This window comes from Macaca nemestrina, chromosome 4, assembly GCF_043159975.1.
Source record: "Macaca nemestrina isolate mMacNem1 chromosome 4, mMacNem.hap1, whole genome shotgun sequence".
Lineage (NCBI taxonomy): Eukaryota > Metazoa > Chordata > Mammalia > Primates > Cercopithecidae > Macaca > Macaca nemestrina.
The window spans coordinates 42037087-42049073 of NC_092128.1; the positions used below are offsets into that span (position 1 = coordinate 42037087).

An 11987-nucleotide genomic window follows, 5' to 3' on the forward strand; every position below is an offset into this window, starting at 1 on the left:
AGACCCTTAAATTGATACCACCAACTTTCTTGTCATTTTTAATTTCTATCATTTAAAAATGTGCCACATTTTTGGTATGTGTTTTCCATATACCAAGCAAGATCATTTGAATAGAGCCAAGGTTTAGCTGATCTCCTGCCACCATGGTGCCTGAAGACTGGGTGACCAGTCCCTGGAGAAATGTGCCCTCATCAGGCAAAAGGAAGGCGGATCTTAATTTTTTTTTTTTTCCCGAGACGGAGTCTTGCTCTGTCACCTAGGCTGGAGTACAATGGCCCAGTCTCAGCTCACTGCAGCCTCCGCCTTCTGGGTTCAAACGATTCTCCTGCCTCAGCCTCCCGAGTAGCTGGGATTACGGGTGCCTACCACCACAGCCAGCTAATTTTTGTATTTTTAGTAGAGATGGGGTTTCACCATGTTGGCCAGGCTGGTCTTGAACTCCTGACCTCAAGTGATCTGCCCACCTTGACCTCCCAAAGTATTGATATTATAAGCATGAACCACCACACTCGGCCTTGATCTAAATTTTTAATACACGATTTTTAATGTGATATTTAATAAATCAGCACATATGTGTTGACCAGCTGAGCACTACACAGTATATAGAAGAAAGCATAAGAAGAAAGCATAAGACCCAACCCCTGTCCTTGGGGAGACAAGAGGCATGAAAAATGATCAAATATTTCCAAACAGTGCATGAGCCCTGTGGCATGACGTGCATTACAGGCCTAATGAAGGAGGTTAACTGGGCTTGCAGACCGAAAGTGCTGTATAGAAAATGCTGAAGTAGGCTTGAATCTGGAAAGATGGGAACACTTCTGATGCAAGGAGTTATAGGAAAGGCCAATGCAGCAGATGAGAGTAACTTTTTGTTTTGTTTTTGTTTTGAGACAGAGTCTCACTCTTGCCCAGGCTGGAGAGCAGTGGCACGACCTTGGCTCACTGCAACCTCTGCCTCCTGGGTTCAAGTGATTCTCCTGCCTCAGCCTCCCAAGTAGCTGGGACTACAGGCACGCCACCACGCCCAGCTAATTTTTGTATTTTTAGTAGGGACAGGGTTTCACCATGTTCGCCAAAACTGTCTCAATCTCGTGGCCTTGTGATCCACCTGCCTTGGCCTCCCAAAATGCTGAGATTACAGGTGTGAGCCACCATGCCTGGCAGAAAGTAACTCTTATGAGGAAACAGTCTACATGACTGTGACATCAGAAAGTCACCTCAGTAGGACAGTGAAGAGACACCCGTGTTAGCAGGTACAGGTGGAGGACTGTGGGAAATAGCTTTGAGTAGGCTGTGTAGTGCCAGATATGGAAAGCCTCACAGAGTCTGACCATAACAACTTTAATTCCATTATAAGATTTGCTAATTTAATGGGACATGCTTTCCTGTGCCAGTCAAACTTTCCAACTTATGAAAACACTGAATAAAATCATCTGAGATAAGTGAAGATATTGTCTTTCCTATGTAGCTTAAGCTGTGCAGTCCAAATGTGAGGAAGGGGTGAGCCTGGCCAGTGAATGAATGTGCGGTCTCTAACATTTGCTCTTTAACATACTTTTGTTCCCTCAATAAATCTGTGTCATTAATGACAACGTGTAAGTCAACCAGAGGAGAAACAGCCTATTGGATGACAGGCTTAAGTGAATCTTGCTTTATGCCCTAATAGTCAACATATGGGCCTCTGTCATCCTGGAGTGGCAGGAACTTCCAGACACAGGCCTATCCAGAGAGAGGAGTCGGGGGGAGAAGGAGATGAGGAGGAGAGGGAGAGATAGAGAGAGACAGAGAGAGGGTAGGGAGAGAAAGGGAGGGGGAGAGAGAGAGAGAGAGAGACAGACAGACAGCCACAGAGAGAGAGAGAGAGAGCCCTTCCTCCAGGTCCCAGAGGTATGGGTCTGGGAACTATTAGCAAAAGCCCCTCTGTTCCTCCTCTGCTGTCAGCAAGATGCATGTTAGTGGAGACAGAAATGTTTTTACACTGGGAACCCTGACTCCATTATTAATTTTATAGCTCTAGAGATGGGATTCTCAATTCTGTAAAGTTCCCTCGGCATTGCCCCACCAAAAGTGTTACATGGTCCCAAACCGATGTGATTTAGAAACTCCAATTCTTTGTCCTTTTTTTAATCGTATGCATTTGTGAGCTCTTGTGCGAGTCGGGATGAGGACAACACATATGGGCAAGCAAAAGGTCCATCTGGCTGGGAGCAGCTCCTTCCCTACAGCACAGACATTGCCAAACCTTAGCAACTCTGCCTGGATCTTACAGACACTGCGTTTAGGACGATGATCTCACAATTGTTTGGTATAAAGATGACAGGAAGTTTTGAGTCTGCAACCTTCTGTGTCTGGGGGTTGGGCTCTGGACTTAGGCAGGCCACACATCTTGGGGACACTTCACAAATATAAAGCAAAAGGAAGTCAGAGAAATGAATTTCCAACTTGTCACTCTCCTCTTAGGTGAACTATGTAAATCAAACTGCAATAAGAAATAACATTATAAACCAATATGAATGATTTTGTAGAACAAACTTGTTAAATGTGAAGCACCCAGATATATGTTTATCCTTTTAAAGTATCAATTTTGGAGACTCTAATGATAGGACCAGTAATTGAAAATCTTTTTAAAATGTCTCTTTTGGAGTATTTTTAAGACCCAGCTACACTTGTTTTGTAGATATAGTGTGGTACAAATATTTGTCCTATAAAGATCAAGATGCTTGTTGGAAATGGCTCAGAGAATCTTCAAATGAAGTATGAAGAGTTAGGTAGATGATCTGAGCAGTTATAGTCTTGATGAGATACAAATTGATGCTATTGGCTTCCCTAAACCAGAAGGTTCTGCCTAGAGAAGGCTCAGTGTCCTCAGCCTTGGCCACATCCGTGACAGACATTAAAATCACCTTGAGGGCACGCATATTTTGGAGACGTGCATCCTGGCATTGCAAACAAATTATTCTCATTTCTCTAAAAGGTTATAGGAATCCATTAGGAATATCAATATAGGAAAAATGCAGCATGAGCAACTAACACCATGCTATCCCAGTCTTTGTTTCAGTTTCTTACATAACTTTGTGTGTTTTAATTGTCTACAGCATATCATGAGCTGGAGAAAAAGGCCCTCTCCCCAAAAAGTTACATGTCAGGACCTTTGCAAGTTACTCATTTGATAAAAGAAGAGAGTGCGGGAAAGACGCTGCCGCACCGGTCACATAATATTATAAAGCAGGCTGCTTTCTGGTGCCTGGCCAGGCACGAGGACGAGGCACTCAGCAAAGGGGCAGAATGTCACAACTGTCAAGAGCTTCAGCTCTAGAGAGGCGAGCCTGCTTGCAAATCCTGTCCTTGCCACCAGCTGCCTGTGTGATCTTGGGCAAGTTACTTAATCTTCCTGAATCTCCATTTCCTCATTTCCAAAATGGTGATAATAATAGTACCTTCCTTAGAAGCTTATGAGAATTAAATTAGGTAAGGCAGGTAAAATGCTAAGCATGGGGCTAGCTCACATAAGTGCTCCATAAATATTGGTTCCAGTTGTGAACAGAAAGAAAAGAGTGAAAAGAAGATAGAGGGAAAGGAAAAAGGAGGAATGAGAAAGAAACAACAACAACAACAAAAAAAAAAAAAAAACAAGAAAGGACGTTTTTCACTCCATTCAGCTTGGAAAATGTGAAAACTCACCCTTATGGGATTAAGGCTGATAGATGTAGCCGGGTTTGTTTCCCTGGTGGTTCCTGTTGTGGCCCAAGCAAGGGTGAGTGACTCAGTTAACAAGTTTGTAAATTATTTGAGAAAAAAGATCTAAAAGTATGTGTCCCAAAGATTTAGAACTAAACAAATAGGCAGATGGTAAAAGTCAGTGGCTCCTTTTCATTCACACACACACACACATATAAACATATACTCTTGGTTCTTATATTTTATTAGAAACATAACGGTGATGCTTTCTGTTTTGAAAAGACCAGTGGAACAGTATGGCCCTACTGCTATTGATAATAATGAGTCTTTATTGTAATTCACTAAGGGAAAGTAATGCCAGCGATTTTGTATAGGTTCTGCACTCTGGAAATGCTCTTTTCAGGGTTTGGATGAAATGGCTCTATGTTCTGCTAAAATGACAGCAAGTGTCAAAACTGCCCTTCTGCCCTACAACCTGTCATTAGATCTAATTAGATCCAAACCCCCAAACAGGGCCAATTTGTCATCCATCACGAGGCAGCCTCATCCTCCCTTCCAGCTGCAGGGACCACCCTTCCCCGCCCAGTTGGCCCATTCTCTGGTGCCCCTGATACCTCGGGGGGCCCGTCACAGTCCCAGGCTGCGACCTCACTGCTGTTCTCTCATCAGTGGCTGTCAATCCTCAAAAACCCTCTCTCATTTTCTGTCTTCTGGGCCTTCATTATGCCCTGTTTGGGCAGCTGGTAGAGAGTGGCATGTTCAGATTGTGTTTTCCAGCATTTTAGAGCTGAGCATTGAACTACTGAGACATCTCATTGCCAAAGTCTTTGTTTCCTTTACTGAAACCACTTCTGAGTTAAGCTTTTGTCAATGGGCATAGCTTTGTCTGCTCCTGTCTCTGAGCTCGGATGGTGTTGAGGTCACTACACTGAGCGATCCTTCTGTTCAGACAGTCTGGTTCAGTTTTCTGCATCTGGGGGACAAAAGACACCATGACCATTACAGAAGGCTGAGTCAGACCACAAGCTCAAACCTCATCAGGCTGTAAGCCACTCAGGAAAGAAAGACCACCAAGTTAGATTTCAGTGAAAGATCGACAGTCTGAGTCAGGAACGAGACACTTCACCTCCTTATCCTGGCTCCCTTAAGCCCAAAGCCCTATGGCAGATAAAGAATTCTAATGCACGGCACTGTATTCCCATTGTGATAAATACAGATCAATAGAAGGGAAGAATGTTTACTGCTGCTCAGGGCATATGAACAAAAAAGTAAAACTTAAGAGTCACTTCTGGGATGCCAAGTGAGAGTACTTTTCACACCCACTTGGGGTGTCTCATTCACGCCCGTAGCTTCAGTTACCACCACTGCACGAAAGATTTCTATACCCGAGTCTTCATGCCCACCTCTCTCGAGTCCCAGAGAGTATTTTCAGCAAACGTTTCTACCTGAATGACCCACAGTCACAGCAAATTCAACCTGTTGAAAACTGAACTCATTATCTTTTCTTTAGGCTGGCCCCTAACCAAGTGTCCCCATGTCAGGGAATTAACAGCACCAACAGTCACTCAGGCCAGAACCTGAGAAACCCTCTTAACTTTTTTCATCCTCTCCCAGCCTCCACTCAGTCACCATGTCCCACAGGTCCTGCCTCCTCCCCTTCTCTTGACTCTAGTAACCACTCCAATTCCCACTACCACTGTCTTAATCCAGGCTACTCATGTCCTGCACAGAGTCTGTACTGGTCTCTAACTTGTCTCCTTGCCCTCACTCCAGCCCCCTCCACTTCCTTCCAGCCCCACACCCTTGGACATCCTTCTGAAACACAAATCAGATCATGTTGCCTTTTTGCGTGAAAGCCCCTGATAGCATTCTGTTGCCCTCCAGTTCAATTTTAAACCCCTTGACCATTCCGAATGCAGCTTCCCCTCACCACTCCAGCCTCATCTCCTGACACTCTCCCCTTTGAGTACTGTATACCAGCCATAGGGAACACTCTCTTTTGCAGAGCTTTGCTCCTTTCCTGGCCTTGGCACATGCCACCAATTGCTTCCTCCTCCTCTTCTTCCTTTGTCTTCTTTCTCCCCCTCCCCCTCCTCTCTCTCCTCCTCTTTCTCCTCTTCCTCTTCTCTTCCTCCTCCTCTTTGTCTTCCTCCTCCTCTTCCTCTTTCCCTTCATCTTCTTCCCCTTCTTCCTTCTCCTCCCTCCCCTTCTCTTCTTACTCTACCACCTTCTTCTTATTATTGAAATATGAAATGCAGAAAAGTGCCCACATTCCATGTGTACAGCACAATGAATTCTCACAAATGGACACACCCACATGACCTGTGCCCAGATCAAGAACCTGAAGAGGCCCAGTATTCCAGAGGCATGTCTCACGCTCTTTTTCTCTATTCCCCAAGGGAAATCACCTCCCTGACTTTAATAGCAATGACTAGTTTTTCCCATTTCTGTACTTTATGTACATGGAAACCTAATCTGAAATGAAAACCTTGTGCAGTTATCTACTGCTGCAAAACATACCACCAAAAAATGTAATGGCCTAAAACAATCTTAAAGTCCCACCTCTGCTCTCATTACCACTCTCGGCCCTACTCTCTTTTGTCCTCTTCATCACCAAGCCCCTTGAAAACTTTACCTACACTCACTGTCCCCATGTCCTCTCCTCCACCACACTCATGTATATCATCCACTGAAACTACTCTCATCAAGGGCACCAGTTACTTCCTTGGTATGCAGCCAAATTAACTTTTTTTTTAGTATTTTCCTACTTGACACTCCCTCTACTCCTTAATTCGATGAGTCATCAAGTTCTAGTGGTTCACCCTCTTCAGCCAATCATGTATTTGTCCTGCTTGTTTCTTCACTCAATATCTCTTGCTTGGACTATTCCAACAGCCCTCCTCCCTGCCCTAAGCTGCTCTTCCAGACTTATCTCTGCAACACAGTTTTCAGAATTAAAGGTCTGGACAGGTCCACCACCCACCTTGTAATAAAAATCAAACTGTGGCATGCATAAAGACCCTTTAGGCCAGGCGTGTGACTCATGCCTGTAATCCCAGCACTTTGGTGGGGGTCGAAGCAGGAGGATCACTTGAGCCCAGGAGTTTGAGACTAACCTGGGCAACATGGCAAGACCCTGTCTCCATAGAAGATATGAAAATTAGCCGGACGTGGTGGTGTGTGCCTGTAGTCCCAGCTACTTGAGAGGCTCAGGTGGGAGAATCCCTTGAGCCCAGGAGGTCGAGGCTCCAATGAGCCATGTTTGTGCCACTGCCCTCAAGCCTGGGTGACAGAGTGAGACCCTGTCTCAGACAACAACAACAACAACAACAACAAAAAATTAACCTGTTGCTCCAGCCTCCCTTTCTATGCTCATTGTCTCTAATACCCTCCCTGAATCAGCAGTCTTTTGTGAACTTGCCCTCAGAATTTCTGCCGGAAGATTCTCTCTTGGATGCTGTGTACCCCATTCTTTACCTGCAAATCTTCTAGTCATCCTTTACACCTATCTCTAATGCTACCTCCTCTGTAAAACTGTGTAGTTGATGGCTTCTATTTGCTACTGTTAATACCAAGAAATATCACTATTGTAATATGTTTGGCTCATGCTCTTAGAGCATAAACTTCTCAGGGCAGGATCTTCGTTTTGTTCTCTGATATATCCCGTGTTCCCAGAACTGTGCCTAGCACATAGTAGTCACTCAAGAAACACTTGCTAGATGAAGACATGTATAGTTAACATTTATTGAGCACTTATTTTATGCCAGGTGCTTTCATGCATTATCTCATTATGTTCTCACCAAAAGCTCTATGATGAAATAACTATTTTTATTCCAGTTTTGCACAGGAGGAGACTGAAGCTTAACAAGTTGAAGTAACTTGCCCAAGGCCACCCAGTTGATACATGGCAAATCTAGGATTTGAACCCTGATTGTTCAAGCTCTAAATAACCTCATTTGACCGTCTTTGAGCTCTGTGTGCTGTGGTGCTTTGCACATGACTGTACTGTGGGTTACAGTAGGTCCTTAGCAAATCAGACAACCCAAAGTAGTGGAAGTTTCTCTTTACATATTTATCTCTGTGCCTTATAGCGGGTTCACTGAGAATAGGAACTTGGTCCTATTTATTTTATTCTCCCTTGTCCCCCAAACCCCAAGCAGCTGGCACAGTGTCTTACACATGTTTGTGTTCACTAAATGTTTACTGAATGAAATAATGGGTGTGCTGCGAAGAGGCAGCATTTGGCAGTGAGTCCTTTCCGCATAATCAGTACATTTTGAGGACTGTCCTGATGGCTGCCTGGAATCCAAGCTGAGCTGCTGCCTCTTCTAACCCCATGCTTCTTCAGCACGATGCAAGCTCGGAGCCATCCCTGGCTGACCCACCCTCCACCCTGACCCCGGCCTTTTGCCATCCTTCCTGTCCTCATGAAGTTCCCCGGCCAGTCTTCCTGCTCTCCGCTGCCAATCATTCTGACCAAGCGCTGCCCCACCCTCTCCTCTTCTTGACCCCATGCCCTGCTTGAACCTTGCTGCTTCCCTGGTCATCCTGAACAGGGAGGGCAACATGACATTTCTGTAGATAATTCCAACACAGAGTGGACTGTGATAAACAGAGAGCCAGTCACGAGGCATTGTCAGAGATATCAAAAGGAAGAGATTCCTAGTTAAATGATGGAGAAACTCAAAATGGATTAAGTCACTGTCTTTTTCACCCTGATATAAATTGTTTTGTTTTGTTTTTTTAAATAAGAGTTTAGCTTCTCTAGGTTTATCAATTAGGTAGGAATGTTGATAGCAAGCAATAGTAACTGGGACAGTTTAAGCCACAAGGGGAAGCTTCTTTTAAGGATACAGAGTCTCTAGGAACTCAAGCATTAGAATGCAGCCAGGCCTCAGGGAGAAATGGAAGCAGAACTAGAAAATAGTTCAGGATCTGGGCAGCATTTCTTCCCATGTCTTGTCTTCACTGTCACTGTACATTTGCTTCATTTCTCTTTTTCTGTGGACCTCCTCAAGTCCACAGACCTCACCATGGTGTACAGCTGCCAACAGCAACTGAGTTTTTAAGTGGCAATAGTGACCATCTCTGTCAAAATCACAAATCTTCAGGGAATTTACCTGATTGGCCCAGCACAAGTCAGGTGATTGCCCCTGGTCCAATTATTGGTCACCAGTGAGCAGGGTGATGTTATACAACATGGCTGCCAGGTGCCCATCTCTGTGGGGGAGGAAGTAGAAAGGATCATGGTAAGCCCAGCACTCTCCCAAAATGTCTACTACGCTTCGTTCTGTTGACTGATAATGTGCTTATAAAAGAATTCTGAGTGCGTCCCCAAGAGTAGAGTAAATGAATAGGCTTTCTAGCTTTAAAATTATTTTTCATAAACAAATACCTAAATATGGATTGCCATTTAGCAAACATCACCATGATTAACTAAGACAATGTTCCATTGGTAATTCCTAGCAGATTTTCTATGCCAGTTTTGTTTATTGAAGGCCTGGAATCCTGGCTTCACCCAGGACCTCACACACATCTATATGTCCTGCCAGACTACAGCAGGAGAGACAGTTAATATGATAAACCTGGTGAGGCCTTTCTCCCTCCTCAGGGTCTCACAAAAATGATGCTCATTTCTCCCCTTCAGAACCAGAGTTCTATTCTGTTTCTAATAAGCCAGTGTAATCAGGTCTAGGGAGATAACACTGCCTCCCTTTGAGGGCTCCATGCCCTGACAAATTTCAAGAGAGCTAACCTTGGTCACTGCTTCCTTAATGTGGTTTGATGTAGGGAGAGGGAGCCAGGATAGATCCTTCTTTTATTTTGATCTGGCTCTGCTTGATCAAGGATCCTTAAATTCAAGCCTGGGTAAGGATAATCTGCAAAGTTTATCCAACTCAGAAGTGGGAGAGCTGGATTCAGGGTGTCCAAGGAAATCCAAAGTTTCATGTTCACCTTTTCGGGACTCGGCCCTCTCAGCACCACTGTACTCCTGCAGCTGGCATAATGGGACTGGCACACGTGGCATGGGCCCACAGAATGGGTATAACAGCCCCAGGCTGTAGGGAGAGCGGGCCAGGGCTCTGTCCTAGCGGATGGACCTCATGACTCCTCCTCCGGAGGCATATTGGAGTCCACCCAGGCCTTTTCAGTAACACTCCCTGGCTTGTCTTCCAGGCTCCCTGGGTACAGCAGGCCGTGTGTGCAACCTGACTTCCCGGGGCATGGACAGCTGTGAAGTCATGTGCTGTGGGAGAGGCTACGACACCTCCCATGTCACCCGGATGACCAAGTGTGGGTGTAAGTTCCACTGGTGCTGCGCCGTGCGCTGTCAGGACTGCCTGGAGGCCCTGGATGTGCACACATGCAAGGCCCCCAAGAACGCTGACTGGACAACCCCCACATGACCCCAGCAGATGTCACCATCCACCTTCCCTTCTGCAAGGACTACATTGGATCTGCAAGAACCCTGGACCTTCAGGTTCTTTCTGGGGGGATATTTCCTAAGGCATGTGGCCTTTGTCTCAACAGAAGCCCCTCTTCCTCTCTGGGGGCCCCAGGATGGGGGGCCACATGCTGCACCTAAAGCCTACCCTATTCTATCCATCTCCCGGCATTCTGGGGTCATCTCCCTTCCTGGTGAGTTCTCTTTGGAAATAGCGCGACAGGCTGTTCAACCCGGAGGGTGGTGGGCCCAGACCACTGTCTCCACCCACCTCAACTTTTCTTCTTTCTAGAGCAGTTGGCCAGGCAGAAAAAAAGAGTGCCTCAAAGGAGCTTTCTCAATGTCTTCCCACAAATGGTCCCAATTAAGAAATTCCATACTTCTCTCTGATGGGAACAGTAAAGAAAGCAGAATCAACTGCCCCTGACTTAACTTTAATTTTTGAAAAGACCAAGACTTTTGTCTGATCAAGTGATTTTACAGCTACCACCCCTAGGGGTAATTGGTAATTGCCTGGAGAAGAATGGCTTTCAATACACTTTTAAGTTTCAAATGTGTATTTTTCAAGGCATTTATTGCCATATTAAAATCTGATGTAACGAGGTGGGGACGTGTGTGCTTTGGTACTGTGGTGTGTTGTATCTTTGTAAGAGCAAAAGCCTCAGAAAGGGATTGCTTTGCATTGCTGTCCCCTTGATATAAAAAATCTTTAGGGAATGAGACTTCCTTCTCACTTAGAACCTGAAGGGGATTATGAGGAAGAGGAATGGTCTGGCAATATTCTGTAACTATTGGGTCAATATGGTGGAAAATAATTCAGTGGATGGAATATCAGAAATGTATCTGTACAGATCAAAAAAAAAAAAAAAAAAAGGGAGAATAAAATTCCTATCTGGTGTTATGCATGTGAGCCATGGAATCTCATAACTGAAATGACTTTAAGGATGAAAATTTTGGGGATACAAGATTGGTGAACTAACATGCTGACAGAGAGGTTTCCAGAGCTAACTCACGCCTGGGGCAGCCTTACATGAAGCAGATGCCTGAAAGAAGTCGGCCACGTCCACCGTCTGCTAATGCCCATCACCCTTCAAGCCCAGTTTAAAGACCTGTCATATTTAATTGTATTTATTTGATGCTTACAAGATGATGTGATACTGTAGCCTAAAGCAAATGACACATAGCATTGCTTATAAAGTTGGTAACCCTGCTATATTATATTGCAAACAAATCGTAACTTGGAGACTATGTTTAAGGGACTCAGCTGTAATTATGGGAGTATCAGTATGCAAATAGTGGTTGGCTCCTGCGATCAGCCAAAAGATGACATTCAGGGAAAATGGAGGGGCTGCCTGCACCATTTTTTAATATTAAATGAAAGAAAGGTGAAATAACTACTTCTTGTCTTCTTGAAAAATTTGGTTCTTATTCTGTATATGATTTCCTTGCAGTGCTACATTAACAGCATATTTTATTACATGCATCTGGTATCAAATTGTTGGTGCTTCCTCATTCTTTAATACTGGACAGTAAGGTCATTTAGACTGAGACTCGTAGAAAACAACCTACTGGAGTACTTTGTCATAGTTGACATTTGCCTCCAGCCCTCTTAAAAATGACATAATTCATCCCCTTTGCCTCACTCCCAAACCCCTAACTTGTTCTCTAACTTTTCCAAAGTGACTCTTTCCTCCTTTTATCCTATGGATTCAGATGTTGGGAGCAGTAGAATGACAGTAGCTGCTCTGAACTTGGTGTGAAGAAGGCCAGGCACATGGGCAGCTGCTCAGTCTTCAGTTACACTGAAGGTTGGTGTGAATTCCTTCATGAGAGTGCAAAGGCACTTTCATGGGAGCCCACAGCC

At 44.7% G+C, this 11987-nt stretch overlaps 1 protein-coding gene across 1 annotated transcript in view; it reads left to right on the forward strand.

Annotated features, from left to right (window-relative positions):
• LOC105475541 (Wnt family member 2) overlaps positions 1–11023 on the forward strand; it is a 45886-nt gene extending 34863 nt beyond the window's left edge. The window contains exon 5 of the mRNA XM_011730896.2: positions 9856–11023. Coding sequence (XP_011729198.1) covers positions 9856–10085 — 230 coding nt within the window. The 3' untranslated portion in view covers positions 10086–11023. The remainder of the gene's footprint in view (positions 1–9855) is intronic.
• The last annotated feature ends 964 nt before the right edge of the window (positions 11024–11987 follow it).